Below are 16,775 nucleotides of genomic sequence, written 5' to 3' on the forward strand. Positions count from 1 at the left end.
GTGGAAATTTTATAAATTTTTAGAAAATTATTTCTTTCTTTCGTTCGGCGAAGAACAAACGAGATACGAAATTTCTACGAAGGAAGATTTAGCGGAAAATAAAGAGAACAAGATTCGAAGCGTACCGCTTTGCCAATTACGAGGTCTGAATTGTGACAATGGGCCAACGGCGTGCCGAGTTTCTCACGACATTCACCACCGTAATTTCTCTTGGTATTGTCTAACTACACGGAGTCGTGACACGTAAAGAGTGGATCTCTCATCGGTGGCGCGTTGATAGCGCGAAAAAAAAGCAGGACGCAATAACGGTGCCGATTGAAAAATCTCACGGCGATATCTTCTTTACGGTTCGCCGTCCACACTCTCGCCCTTAACTTCTACTTACTTTCTGTACGTACGTTTACTTATTGTACGTTTTGCAGCCTCGGTGAAATCATATTAATGAAAATAGACCATTCGTTGTGCAATTAATCTTTCTTTCTTTTTCTTTCTTCCTATCGAATAAGAAATACCAAAAATTCTCGTTATTTTTTCATATATTGTAAAAAGAAAGATGCGAAAGATGAAAAAAAAAACTTTTATTCGTGAAAATAATTATCTTTATTCCATTTAATAGACAACAACAATTATAAATGTATCTTATAAGATATCTCGTAACGAAGCGGTTCATTTTAAAAACTTCGTTACAGTATAAAAACTCTGCAAAACGAACAAATAGATCGATATATATATATATGTATTATCTTGTGTATATGTATATATATATATATATANAAAACTCTGCAAAACGAACAAATAGATCGATATATATATATATGTATTATCTTGTGTATATGTATATATATATATATATACACACACACATATTATTCGCATAACATAATTCATGTTATTAACTTATTTTATCGCTTAAAAACAGTTAATCCGATATATTTATACGTATTATTCATATAATCCACGTTATTAATTTGTTTTATTGCTTAAGAACAGTTAATCAAATATATTTATGTGTATTATTCATATAACATAATCTATATTATTAACTTATTTTATTACTCAAAAAAACAGTTAATTTGATAAATCAAATAATCGTTAATTATTGAACAACAAATTGTATTTTATAGTTAACGGATATCATTTCAGATATCAAGCAGATAAACATCAAACAAAATACATTTTTTTTACAGCTATTGGTTCGAAAAAAAGAGATTTTCACGAATTTCGATTACCGGATTGTCATTTTCTAATCAATTTGCAATCAAATTGTGCAGCTTTTATGGGATCGAATGCAAAACGAATAACATTCGATCAAATGTTATTTTCATCGATTCGAAATGATTTTTAGAGAAAAGTTGAATATGGTAATCCGTTTCGAAGGTGTGGGAAGTGCTTTCACCGATCACTCACTGACGAAACAAAATTTCGCACACCATGGAGAGGGAAATCGCGCAACGCGTTATGCTTTCTGTTAATCGTATCAACCTATTGCGACGAAGTAATTCGATTTTCTTTCAAGCAGATATCGATGTCGTACGTGATTACAATAGATAATGTTCTATAATATAAATATGATTTTATATGATAAACAATTTCAACGTTATTACGCATTTTTGAAAAATTATTCTATACTATCAGATTCATCGATTGGCTAATTGTATCGTTTAACAACATTTAATTTTACGTCAATCTTTTATTTAATATTTTAAAGATGTTCGAAAGTTTCATTTCTACTTCGAATAAACATACATACGTGTACAAAGTATAATAAGTATAAAATAAGTATCAAATTTGAACAATTTGAACAATTTTATCTTTTAATAATCTGGAAAAATAATAGAAATAAAAATAGTATGATATTTTGAAAAGGGAATTTCAAAAGCGTTATAACTTATAATTACTAATTATTAATGGCATTAACTATTCATTTCAAGATATTGTTTCAAAACAAGATTATGTTAAATACCTATAGTAAACACACGATTGACCTATTTTGTAATGCAAAATTCGTTACTACGCGTACAAGATGTTTCACCATGAATGCTACAAACAAAGTATTAGAAATATTAGAAAAATTATATTGAAAATTCCTCGCTTATTTTAATCTTATTTTAAAAATTAACACATATACGTTTCAATTTACTTCTCCGATAAATTAATACTTGAATTGCTACTATTAACGATAAAAATATACTAATTAAAAAAAAGAAATCAAAAAAAGAAAAATTGTATTCTAAATAAAAATATCATGAGTCACAATATTTATCCTGCTGAATTTAATTTATCATGTTTTATCGTGCCGATAAAAATAACGAAAATATTTATTCCTCGAAATAAACGAAATCCAATTTTCTATTAATTCTATTTAAATTCTGAAGAAAATTTTCAATAAAATTCATTATTATTAAGACGTATAACATGATATTTTGACATTTAACGAGACATCTTATCTTCCTCGAAATCCAATTTAAATTTGATCCAAGTTTATCCCAAGGTTAAAACGTATCGTGTAAATTTTCGCATACATTCCGTATCAATCACGTATTTTCATCGCGTTATCGTCATTATAACTACGATAATTCCTTTGTTAGATTTATTTTATATTCCCCATTCATGTTCATAAATTCACACAAATTTTTAATTTTTTTTTTATAAAAACACGAATATAATATTTATATAGACATTACGATATATTTTATTAATAAATAAAAAAAATGAAAAACGAAATAAATAGTAATATATAATAATATCAAATAAACATAATTTTATAAAAATATTTGAATTTCTCCTATTCTAAATTCGTTAGAAATTTTTCTAATCTTGACCAACACGAATCCAATTCAAAACTAATAAAAAAAACACCGACTCACGATGAACATTTCAGTAGAAGAGAGAGAGAGAGAGAGAGAGAGAGAGAGAGAGAGAGAGAGAGAGAGAGAGAGAGAGAGAGAGAGAGAGAATGCATTACCTGTCTGCGAAACGATCGTGCGGTATGCACGATCGGTCGGAGTGGACCTCTTCCACGGGTAGGTTAGTCAGCAGCGTAAATAACGACACGATAGCCGGGAGCGGAGGCTGGTGGGGTCAGAGAGACAGAGGTAAGATACGGATATTTCCTCCGATATTTGCATACAATCCGGCTGGACGCAAATTCACGGCGTTCAAGAATCCGTAGAAAGTGGTGTTGTCCTTCTTCCCTTTTCGCTTTCCTCCCTTCTACAGATGACGCGGTTTCCGTTTTGTGGGCGTCGTCGATTCTCACTCACGATTCACGTTCTCACCCTTATTTTATTCATCGAGAAAAGTGATTGGTTGGCGAATTTTTTTTCAAGCGCAAAGCGAAATTTAATCGATCTCGAACGACACCGTGAAATCGATTCGATACCGATTTACGGGAAGCTATCGCGGAAACACGCATCCAAAGAGCGCGGAGACACGATAACCAAGTGATCGCGAAGCAGTGGCGGGCGAAAGGAACCGCACGCTCAACAACCCAGCCAAGCACTGTTCAGGCCAACAGGTGAGCCGTGCCACCAGTTTACGGCCAGTGACGTATCACTCGCGTGTTCTATTCAGGGCAACAGGTGTGAACTATACAGGCCAGTGACGTAGCTTGCCGATCCGGGAACCGATCGCATGCGTCATTCTTTCCATCGTTAAAAATATCAAATATTTTTATTTCCCATACTTTTCTATCTTTAATTAAATTTTCCATATTTCTGTTTATAAAATATCTTTATCGATTTATTTTGTGTTTTAAATTATCCTTTATAACTTTTTCTTACGTTACGTTAAATATGACAAAAATATGAAAAATATTTATACGTGATAATTATTACATATTATACGAATTATAAACAATGTGAATTTCGTATTTGCAAATTAAAAATGGAATTTTTTATGGAAATAAGTGATCGAGGAGTAAAAGTATATTACTTGAATATTATATGACACCTGTATTCACTGTCAGCTGGCAAAGTTGGATCAATTTGGACTCGTGTTATTTCATGTGAAAGTTAAAATTGATATTACTCTATATCGTTACATGAATTGTAAAAATTTGACTATTTCGCTATATATACAATAGATCATAAACGAATCAATATTTGATTCATTAATTAAGAATTAATCAATATAAATTATAATATAATATTATAAGAAAATTGATAGAACGAAAAATTTAATTACATTTTTCAAGAATTTTGATAATGATAAGAATTTACGTTGTTTCACTTATAATACTTTTAATTTCTTCCACTGAATCGATTGATAATAAAAAAATTAAAATAAATAGATTTATAGAATGGAATAAATTTATAAATTTTGAATAAATGCTTTTTGTATCGTTAAAAGTATATATTTATATGACGAACTGATTGAAAAATGGCTTTTTCAGAAAGAATGAAAATTTTGCCGCGAAACTTTTGTTAAAATTAATAGAAAGCTAAATGATCAGTAAATTGTTTGCGAAGATCTTTCAATTTTTCGAGAATACTGAACCAATATAAATACACCTGGTAGATTTTTCAATTATTAATCATTCGACTTTTCTAAATACTTACAAATAATAATACTGATAATTGAATATTGTATCAAAAGAGAAGCAAATCCATTTATAACAATATTTCGAAAATTAAAGAAAAAATTGCTTATAAAATTATTAGTCGATTAAAAAAAATTAATAAAAAGAATATTAATTGAAGAAAATATATAAGAATATATTTTTTCAAAAATAATTACTTGTCAAAAAAAAAAATTTATTTATTTCATTCTTTCTTCAGCTATTCCCTATTAATATAACCATATTTTTGTTTTCTTATTTATTATTTTAGTAATAACCAAATTATTAATTTACAAATAATTCGTACCAATCTACTTCGAATTTCTCATTTTATATAATATTTTCTCATAGTTTAAGCAAGATATCTTTTACATGTACAATTATTATCGCACGTAAATTCATACGTTGTTATCGTATATTCTAATCATGTTTATATTTTTTACTACTTCTATTTGATTAAACGAGTTCTTAGGAAAGTAGATGTAGCGAAAGTGTCTTTCATATGAATCAATCGAACCACAGATATTGCCTTCAATTCGATACCGATTCAATCTTTAAATAAGATTTAAAAATTTATTTCATTTAACTCCCCTCCCTCCCCAAAAAACTAAAAAACTTAATTAAAAAACTGAAAAACTTTACTGCAAACCAAGGAAATCCTTATACATGATCACATTTTATACCAGTTCAATAAAACTGAATCATAAAAACTGAAATATAACATAAAATCAGACATTGTTGCTGAATTATATAAAAAGCACAATAAATTTCTTTAAAAATTAAAATTGAAATAATAATGAAAATCAAATAATTTATATTTTATATTCCATATTAAAAATAGTTACCATTACCGTTCGTAGATAACATAATAACTTTATAAGCAAAAAATATAATAAACGTGACATCTATCTTCATCATATATTCTGAAATACCAACCTGAAAAAGATGAGAGTGTTTCACACGCCATCTAACGTGCAACAATCTAAGTATACTATATATACTATACTCAATATAATATACTCAAAAAGTACAAAAAAGTTGTATGTATTTATACTTTTAAATTTTATTGTACGTGTTTGCAAAACATTCAAATTTTTAATTACACACACAATAAAAGAAATAGTAAAAAAAAAAAAAAAAAAAAAAAAAAAGGCGCAGAAAACTAAATTTGAAAATAAAATCTAAGTTAAAAGATTGTCTATCGATATTTTACATTTCCATCATTGTGAAAATGAAAAATAATTAATAATTAAAAACGTAAGAAAAAAAAAGAAAAGAATATAAACTTTCAATAAAATAGTTACTTTGCCTATTAATTATCTACTTATTTATAATACATTCTTTCATCCACTATATATCTATTTAATTATGCAATTAGATTTAATTCTAAATACATTTTATTTGATCAATATTTTTCTATGCAATTTTTTGCTATCTGAAACAAATTTATATAGAAAACATTTTAAACATTCTAAAAATCTATTCTAAATGTTCTTTTTACATCTCAATTTACACAAAAATTTAATATTTCGTTTATAAATCTTGCCTATCGAAAAATATTATTTTTACAGAATTTTCTACGTTCATAATAACAACAATTTTCAATTATTTAGAATATAATACATGAATTATATATAATCAAAAAAAATGCAAATAAGAATAGACCAATGATAACTATTCATCTAACTATGAAATATTTGATTGTTTTAAAATGAGAAAATTGAAGAATGGCAAACAATTTATTATCACATTGAAAAATAGAAATATTATTTCACGAAATATTAGAATCCAACATAAAAGAAGACGAAAATATCTTTTAAGAAGAAGAAGGCATTAAACATATCATTTATAAATCCTATCTATCAGAAAATTAAATATTCTTTTGATTTTATTTATACATATAAGAATCGAAAGATTTATTTCAAGAATTAGATATTTCTTCTATTTCTATTTCGTTGAAAGATGAAGAATACGTAAAACAAACTATATAATATAATTTGTCAATAACGAATAATTAATTTCTAGAATATCAAATATTTTGTAATACTTCTTCTTTGTATACTTCTTCTCTTCTATTTATTTTCTTCAAAATTGTACCTGTAACAAACAATTGTTAGATTAATTAATTAAAAAAACAATTTATATCAAAGAGAAGAAACATTAATAGCTGGAAAAAAAATTAAATTATTAAAACATTGTTAAATAATTTGAAAATAATTTGAAAGATATTCATCAATAAGAAGAAATATATTTTTTAACAATATTTTAAATAACAAATGCTCTTAATAAAATACTAAAAAGAAAAAAAACAGACAAAAAGATAATCAGAAGAATTATCAAAATAATCCATTCAATATAAACCCGAACAAACTGTGAGTAGAATATCTTTTCTAATTTTCGCAATATTAATATATTAAATTTTCCAAGAAAACACGAAGAGTATTCTATTATATTTGCAAATCAATTCTTGATCGATAAAAAAAAATAAAAAAAAGAAAGATAGAAGATATATATCCTCAATAAGATGAATCCTAGATTTTATAATCTAAAAATGAAATTATATTAATGTAGAAATATGCAAAAAAAAAAAAAAAAAAATAAAATAAAATATGTTTTTATATTTTCTTTCTTCTTTTTATAGAGCATTTATTAAGAAAGATACTGCTATTTGATTACTGCTATACTACTATTTTTACAAAAATTATTTGTGAATTACATATTTATAATATGTGTATATATATAACTAAATAATTTAGTAAAAAAAAACAAAAATACTTACATATGTTTTCTTCGATATAAAAATTTAAATTTTCTTCACACCTTTCTTCACAAAAAGTAAATTGTCATCTATTGAAAATCTTTTTCCCCCTTAAAATAATCCAAGAAATCAGCTATTTATCTATGCATAAAAAAAATCATTTTTAAAACATAATAAATATATAAAAGGTATAAAATTAAATTAATTATAATAAAATAAAATAAAATAACAAAGTTCAAATCCTATTATAAAAGTTCTTTATATAAATACTCTAATAGTTTAATTAACGAATAAAAAAATAGAATAAATTCTTATTATTATTCTATTTTTATATTATTCTTTAAACATTATCAATGATATTAATATTTAATAATTGAAGAAATGTATATTAGTAAAATTAATAAAATAATAATATAAAGAATACAAAGAATAATTGTCAAATATATATTATGGGATAAATAAAGCACATATCTGATAAAGCGTCTAATCACCACGAGTTTCGACAACGAAATGACACTTCGCGCCGCGATTCGACATATTACATTATAAATTGGGGAGGGGATATGCTCAACAATTCGAGTAAGTATAAATATGTCGAACGTGCTACGAATGTAAACGTTTCCGAAAAACTTTTAAGTTTCAAATGTAAACAAATACAAAAATAATATTATATTATAATATATTATATTATAATTATATATATTATTATAATATTATATATTATATATATTATATTATAAATTATATATTATATTATATATTATATATATAATATATTATAATATAAATTTAAAAAAATAAAATTAAATATATTTTAAATAATATAATATATATAATGTATAATAATATTAATAAAATATAATAAAATGTATAACATAATATGATTATTATATTATAATGATTTATTATTATAAAAAAAATTTTATATATAATTTCTAATATATTTCTCATATATTTTTAGCATATTTCTTTCAAAATTTTATAATATATTTCTTTTGACATTTTATCTAATATATAGATAAAATAAGATATTATTTAAAAATTATTATTTTATTTAAAAATAAAATATAATAAGAATATATATTAATTATAATTAATTTAATATAAAAATCATTCAAATTAAAAAAAGTGAATTAAAATTATTTAAAATTATTATATATAAGTAAAATTATTTAAAATAAATATTGATCAAATCAAAAAAAGAAGCAAATAAAAAAAAATCTGAAATTAATTAAAATCTGAAAAATATATCTAAATTGAATAAAAATATGATAAAAGAAATTAAGACAAATATTAAATTAAAAGAAAAGCTAAAAAATAAATAAAAGAATTTGTAGAAAAATTATATAGAATAAAATATAATAAAAAATATATATATTAAAATTTATTTATAAATAAAATCTTTAAAAGTGAATCTTTTACATTTGTTGCAATTTATTTCTTTTATATCACGCATATATCTTTCTTTGTTCAATATTGTAGCTTAATAAGTAAAATTACGTTGCCAACTATCATATCGATAGTAGTATAAGTAGATACCTGTAGATTTTTAATAAATATTTTAAAATGCTTTAAAATTGTTATAATTGTCAATAATTTTACTAATATATTATTAATTTTATAATTTATCAATTTAAATAATATTTTGCAATATTATTAGATATTAAATTTAATAATTTTATAAAAAATATATCATATGTATAGAGTACCATTCGAATCTAATATTTATTTATGTCGTATATTTTTGTATAGTATAGAATTATATAATATGAATAAAAAATCGAAACATATTTTATTTTATTTAATATTATTGTCATTTTAATATTAAAGTACGTTAATAAAAGAGAATTCAAACGATACGTTGCATAAGCTGCGGTGTCCGAGTGGTTAAGGAGTTGGACTCGAAATCCAATGGGTTTTTCCCGCATAGGTTCGAATCCTATCCGTAGCGATTTTTTTTGAAGTTCTTTTCTTTTATATATATAAATATTATTTTAAAAAAATCTTATCGTCTTTTGACAAAGTCTTTAAATCTTCATAATAATATATAACATGTAAAGATAATTTAGACCAATATTAGATCAATATAATTAGATCAATATAATTATTTTTCTAGAATATTATTATATAAAATGAAAAAGTTTCAAAATTTTATTTATCAAAAATGCAAAAACTAACATGAATATGAAAAATTATTTATTAATAATAATGTATTTTAATGTTAATTTCCAATATAAAAAGAAATTAAAAAAATTGAATAATAAAAAAAAGGAATGTAACAAAGAAATTCATTTTGTCGATAATTATCCATTTATTTTATTAAATTAACGAATCGGAAATATTAATTGATTGAGCGTGATGGTACGATGAATCATATATACTTGATATCATTTTGTTATTTTAATTTGGAACATAAAACAACATTCTTGCTCTTCATCGTTCCAAATTTTCCATTTAAGATCATAAGTTCGCTGAAACAAAAATATATTTCAATTGATATTCATTTTAATCTAATATAAAAATATTTATATATATATTATTTTAATATAGAAACTAATTATAATTAATATATTGTTAATTGTTCCTTTATTTATATTATACTTCAATTTCATTAGTTGCATTTTTATCTCAAAAATGATTAATTTAACGTAATATTTTTAATTTTTTATATTTAGAATTTTGTTTCGTTATAAAATAAAAAAATTATGATAATTGAAAGCTATAGGAGAAAAACGTGTAAATTAAATTTATAATTTTGATATTTTAATAATTTAATATTAATTGAATGAAACAGATGTAATTAAAATTTTAATACAACATAGTTTAAAATAGAATCTATTACTTTCGAAACCTTTAACGACAATCAATATTTTTTAAATGTTCGAGGATTGTCAGAAACAAGTAAATCATTGATACGAATTGAAGATTAAATAACAATATATTGAATTTCGAATTGTCCCTGCATAAAGAAAAAAAATATAAAAAAGGAAAATGTTATAAATAATATTCGTTATGATTTATTAATAATATTGATTAAAATTTTTTAAATTTATATACAATGAAATTTTGTGAATTTTTCCTATATCTAAATTCATAGAATAATGAATTGATTTAAGAAATGATTAAAAAAAAACACATTATTGTATAAAATACAATTATTTTCAATACTTACAACAGGATATTTCTTTAAAATTGGTATTTCCACGTGATATGTATTTCTTAATCCTGCTTCAATTGGACAGGAAGTTGACAAGCAAGCATCGGGATTCATTCCCAAAAATGGAATATCCATTACCTGACTTGCCCAAAATATTCGTCCTTGTACTTTATCCGAGGAGAAGGCTGAAAAATTAAAAATAAAATATTTCATTAGTTCATATTATTATTATTTTTCATTCCGATATAAATTTTTTAAAACTTTGTACATAAACTTAACTATGAATCATTTTTATAAATTTTATTTTTCTTTCTATATTATAATAAATAATATGATATTTACCAGGCGTATAATGGAATGTCATGTTTCCAATAACTCCTCTTTTTATTTTACATGGCTTTCCCTCTGCGATTTCTTTGCAAGGCTCTATATATACTTCATGAATAGTACAATTTGTCTGGGTATTGGCTGTAAAAAAAGAATAAAATCAAAATATTAGATTAAAATACAAAAGTAAATTTTATTAGGCAAATAATTTTTTAACGATTATTTTTATTTTGACTATGATTATAGTTAAAGTTATTTATCACGCAGAAAAAAAAACTTATATTCGATTAAAAATAATGTATAAATAATATTATACATAAATAACACAAATTTAAAAAACATGAAGAATAATTTAAAAAATTTCTTTAAAATTTTTCTCCTTAAATTTTTATTTAAGAAAGATCATTTTTAGACAGCTATTACAACATTATTTTGAGTGGAAATATATGTTACAGATAATTTGTATTAATATTATATATAATATTAATATAATAGTTAATGTAAAACTATAGCTAGAATTTGTTTTTTCTTCGCATATCACGTATTATATTGCGTTCATATTTAATAGAGTAAATTGTATGCATAAAATGATATGAATATATCTCTTTGAATTTTTCATTGAAAGACTAGATAAGTATCAATCGCGACAATGATACTTCTGGTCGATCAGCTGATTCATTTCACTATCTTGCCTTATCTTATTTGAATTAAATTACTTATAATTTAAAAGATAAGCATCAGCCGACATTTTTACATTTTTTCTTAAAGATTATCCATAATGAGAAACGATTTATGATTTATGATTTTTTAAATTTATCGAAAAAATTAATTGAATTAATCGAAAAAAATAATCAAGTCTCTAACATGTGACATTAATATTAAATTAGAAAAAAAAAAAAAGAATCAAAATTTGATCGAAATTATTTCAATGAAATTCGATATACTATATGTCGCAAGATTAAAAACAAATTATATCTTAAAAACATTTGAATCATCGATATTTTTTTTCAATATGATAGAACTGTTGCTATGATAGAACTTGTAACAATAAGAGAGGAAGAGATTCACTTGTAACAACTACAGGAAAATAAAAAAAATTAAAATATAATAAAATTATCATTAAAGAAACAAATTAAAAAAATATATTTTATCACGTTATAATTAATAGTTATCGAATTAATAAATTTTTATTTTAATTTTTGGCAATTTTTTAGGAGTTTTGAATCTTCGATTTCCACGAAAATATCAAAATAATCAAAAGTAAAATATAAATCAAAATATAAATCAAAATAGTTACTTTTCGTTAACGAATAACAAAACGAAACACGATTTATCGATTTGTTTGATGTTTTATTATTTATAAAAAAAATATATAAAAAAAAATGTCGTTTTTCATTAAATGCAAGAAATAGCAAAATTTGAAACAGTAATGAACAATTCATTGCACATAACGATCAAAAATCTAAGATAAATCGTTTCATCGACACATCTAACATCTTATATTACCGCACAAGTAAAAAATTTTTTTTTTATACATATTACGAATAATAAGTGATTAATTTTATCAAAAGATGAAATATCTTCTCCCTTAATTCATCATTATCGATTGATTTTTCATTCATCGAATTCATCGATCATTGCCACTTTAAACGTTAATCAAATAAATGGAAGAATCCAATACTCACGATCAGGATAAGGACACTGCCTCCAAGGTACTAATTCCGCGTAGACGATGGACAGAGCGAAGAGAAAGAAGACGAAGAGGAACATACCGTTTCGATTCATCTTCGATGGACGGTCGTTGCGAAGTGAAGGAAAAGACGCTTATGTTGGCCTATGAACAGAAAGCGTACGATGGACGAGGGGAGAGGACTGAGAGTGGGGCCATAGGTCAATTGAAATTGTGTCTTGAGCCACGAGTAAACTGTACGGAGGGCAGCTCCACGTTGTTATCACGCTACACTCTTCTTCCGTTGATTCACACTCGCTATCGCTATTTCCGCAATCGGTAAAACGCACCAAAATATTTTAATACCTACTATGGAACACACTTATAAATATCGAGCTATTTTTAAAATCATTTTTATTCACAATTTGCAAAATATTTGAGATGATACGATCGTTCGAACAGAAAAAAAGTAATCGTATCTCGCTCGATCGAAAATTGATTTCTTGTTTTCATTGGATGCCAAATCATTTGTTTCTTCTTCTTGTTTATTTTTCGCAAGCCGTATCGAATACTCTTATCAATAAGAAATACATATATATATATGTGTGCTGATAAGTAAAAATAATGAAACTATTACTTTTATCGTGTTTAATCCATTGTTTTATTTGATTTTTTAAATTCTTTTTTTAATTATAATACGTAATAGAAAAAGATACACTTATGTTTATCTTATTTAGAAATTAATGATCATTTTTGTATCTCATTATATAATTAAAACTAATGAAATTGATTAGAAACCAACGAAACTATTTTATTTTATTTTTTCAAATAGTTATCATTCACGAAGAAAACATGTTTAACTCTCCAAGTAGAGATATATGAGAAACGACTTAGTCATAGAATTACGGAAAAAAAAAAAAAATTCTTAAAAACGCGATCAATATTCATTATAAATTTACAAAGATTAAAATTATACAAAATCATCGAATTTGATTATAAAACTTAAAATTTTTCATTTTCTTGATACTTGACCCCTTTCCAAGTTGGATCATCGAGTCAATTGCGTCAGAACGTCGCAAGGAATTAGTTTCGAAGATTACATTCTGCATAATTACCCTTATCGTGATCATATGCGTGATATACGATAAAGGATTAAAAAAAAAGCATTTTAAGCAATAAGGAGGGCAGAATATAGCACGATAACGAGACGAGACATGTTTGAATCATCAGATCGGTAGAAACAAAAAATGAACGGATCACTAGGTGAATGGGCAAAGGGCTGCCGCTATGCGATCTTCAAGATGGCCAATCAAAGACCGAGGCCTCGGGAAAAATAATTGGACACAATTGTTAAATTGTGCATTTCCTGATAAAAGTGGGCTGGCTATGCCGGAACACAGTCTGGACATCGTCGATTCTGCCGAAATTTCAAATATGTCTCGCCCAGTCGATCCTCCTTTCGATTTAATTTCGCTCGTTAGAGACCACGTATACTTGTGATTCTTATTGAATTTGATCAAGAGATAGAAAGAATGGAAAAATAGGATCGCTTAAAATAAAATTGGATGAACGTTTTCATTTTCTTTTTTTTTTTTTTTACAATATATTTTAATTTATAAAATATTATTTAACAAGAAAATTGTATTTTGTCTTTATATTCTCAAATCGAATATTTTACGTATACGTAATATGATGTTAAATATAAATCTAAAGTTTTATTACATAGAAATTACAAATTTGCTTAAAAATATCTTTCTATCGATACAATGAATGACGCGAAGATCATAAAGCTATTTAATTCTCTGTCCATTAAAAGTTCTTCTCAAAAGTTCTTCTCTGCTTTGGTTACTTACTTTGAACAAAGTTTCACCTAATTTCATCATTTTAATTTTCTCGTGCCAAAAATATGACGCAACTTTGTAACGATTTATACAGAATCAGGCCAATGTTTCTTAAACTGCAATCTATGCTCTATTATAATCGTTTCTCAACTTTGCATAATGTTGCATAATAATTCATCAATATTATTCAACATTACATGCTTGTACGTAGAAGGAAATCGATATAATTAATAATTTAAGCTTTTAAGCATTCAACTTTAACATCGTTAAAATAAAAAAAGTTTAAACGATTACTTTCACCAAATTATAATAAAATCTTGAGATTATAGTTTACAAGATGAATATTTTCGTCCAAATGTACGTAGAATATGTCTAATCTTGAACAAACTTAAAACAAACAAATATCGTTAACGATCATTTTTCAAATCGATCGTCGCTTATCTTCAGATTCTGCTCTATTTTATAAATTATCAATTTGTTACTAGCATTTTCATTTATCTTTCGTAGACGCTCACTTTATGGATTATTTTTTTAAAGTTTTAAAGTTTCTAATGATTTATCGTACAAATTTGTAATAAATTTTCTTTCTTCTAACGTTATCACTTTTTTTCCATTTTCTTTTTTTCTTTTTGCCATAAAATCTTACTGTTTACTAATTAATTTATTAAAACGCATCATCAATCCAACAAGATCGAAGAACATTAATCATATCTTACTTTTTATATTTCGTGCAAGTTAAATACAAATTTCTTCTCATTTAACTAATCTCATTTAATTAATAAAATAATATGGAAAAATATTTGAAAATTATCATGGAACGAAAGAAACGAATTATTATTATTATTATAATCGCAAGATCATCGTTTAATTTTAACGAGTAATCAACCATAATTAAAAAAGAGGCAGAATAGTTAGGATCATAATTAAATTAGGCGATGGATGATCGGAAGCGAAATAATTATTATTCACAGCGTCGATTAGAGGCCAGTCCATGGTCTGGGTCCATAATAGCAGATCACTTAGTGATGGTCTGTACACTGTGAGTTATAACAGTTAACACGCGATTATTCAATTGAAAGAAACGGTTGATTCACGAAGAACTAGACGGCGTGTAGTTTAGAAAATCTTTTCGTAAATCGCAACAGCTTTTCGTGTTATTTCTTCGATCGAATCGAGATAAAATTTTAAATCAAAGAATCAAGAATTTTCATTTACCTTTAATAAAGATTATTTTTCATTATTTTTATTTATTTTTTCTATATTATTATTTATAGAACTCACATTAACGCGAAAAGTGGATTTGTTCCAAGTTTTTATCGAATATCACCGATTTGGAAGAACAATGACACAATTGCAAAATTTTTCAATTAAATATATAGTTAATTTCTGACAAAACGATAAAATAATTGCCCGATTTTAAGAATTACGTTATATTTATTTTTTTTAGAATTTTAATAATATTTTATTTATTTATTTTCTCTTTATTTATTTTTGCGCAAATAATTATACTATTACAACTTTTTCAAAATAAAAATAAAGAAATTACAATTTCTATATTTTACCTAAAAGTATTGCGAAACAAATTGCAAATATTACGAACAAAATAAGTTAAGAAAAAATTTTATCTACTCGTACGATCAAATCGATATAACGTAATAAAATATGTTTAGAAAATGATTAGCAAAATAATATAAAAATTAGATTTAAATCTTAAAAATAAAAAAAAATAACATGAATAATATAATGGTAACAAAACTAATATTAATAAAATTCAAAATATTCGTAATTCCTAAAATTTTTATAATTCTTTTGCTTTTTAATGATAATGAATTTTAAAATTGTCATTTTAAATTTTTATAATTATTATAAACCTTTCACCAAATCATTTTATTCAACATTTAAAATATTCGTCATTTAAAGTAAACGAAAAATTGACATCCATTAAATCTCTATTATTTCATTCATTATTTCTCTTCACTTATTTATTAAATACAAGATTTAACAAGATAATAATATACTTATAATAATATGAATATTAAAATAATGATATTAATGATATTATTATCGAAATATTCCTACAAATAATTAACTGTACAAGGTTTAATATAGATAATAATGAAATCAAAAAATGCAGGTAATGTTAAAAACAATATCAGCTACGAGATATAACTGGAATCACGTCTGGAAGATATTATTAGAACATGAAAAAAGTTTGTAAAGGAGGTACGATATATAATGATGCTTAATAACAAATTTATCGAGAATCATCGAATATTGACATATTAATTAAATTAACGTCGAATTTACAGTTAACATTGGATCATGTCTCACGTGAATTCGATAACAAGAATCGATATTAATTGAGAACCGAAGCGGTGTGTCGCTCTTTTACATAATCAACACATCATTGGTAATAATTGAAATCGTTGTAGCAATCGTCATTGCAAAGGAGCGGATATCGATTC

At 24.4% G+C, this 16,775-nt stretch overlaps 2 protein-coding genes and 1 non-coding gene across 3 annotated transcripts in view; 1 reads left to right on the top strand and 2 right to left on the bottom strand.

The window, feature by feature from the left end:
• LOC122712114 (echinoderm microtubule-associated protein-like 2) overlaps positions 1-3,495 on the bottom strand; it is a 36,166-nt gene extending 32,671 nt beyond the window's left edge. The window contains exon 1 of the mRNA XM_043931486.1: positions 2,966-3,495. The gene's annotated coding sequence lies outside the window, so the exon portion shown is untranslated. The remainder of the gene's footprint in view (positions 1-2,965) is intronic.
• Positions 3,496-9,185: 5,690 nt separating this feature from the next.
• On the top strand, positions 9,186-9,267 carry Trnas-cga. The gene has a single exon. It is a non-coding gene; the product is annotated as a tRNA-Ser (tRNA).
• Positions 9,268-9,607: 340 nt separating this feature from the next.
• Positions 9,608-12,638, bottom strand: LOC122712151 (MD-2-related lipid-recognition protein-like). The gene is made up of 4 exons (XM_043931554.1): positions 12,486-12,638; positions 10,816-10,941; positions 10,489-10,658; positions 9,608-9,787 (listed from the first exon to the last, which is right to left on the bottom strand). Exons 1-4 carry the CDS (start codon positions 12,583-12,585, stop codon positions 9,704-9,706), a joined length of 480 nt encoding a protein of 159 aa, XP_043787489.1. The 5' UTR covers positions 12,586-12,638; the 3' UTR covers positions 9,608-9,703.
• Between the last annotated feature and the right edge of the window lie 4,137 nt (positions 12,639-16,775).

Source organism: Apis laboriosa, unplaced genomic scaffold (genome assembly GCF_014066325.1).
Source record: "Apis laboriosa isolate Shangri-la unplaced genomic scaffold, ASM1406632v1 scaffold19_cov150, whole genome shotgun sequence".
Classification (NCBI taxonomy): Eukaryota; Metazoa; Arthropoda; class Insecta; order Hymenoptera; family Apidae; genus Apis; species Apis laboriosa.

Excerpts from the sequence above, each read along its gene's own strand:
- LOC122712151 (XM_043931554.1), bottom strand. The coding sequence starts at position 12,585 with ATGAATCGAAACGGTATGTTCCTCTTCGTCTTCTTTCTCTTCGCTCTG. Across the intron at positions 10,659-10,815 it reads GACATTCCATTATACGCCTG|CCTTCTCCTCGGATAAAGTA; the intron begins GTAAATATCATA and ends TTAATTTTTCAG. Across the intron at positions 9,788-10,488 it reads TTTTAAAGAAATATCCTGTT|CGAACTTATGATCTTAAATG; the intron begins GTAAGTATTGAA and ends TTTTTGTTTCAG.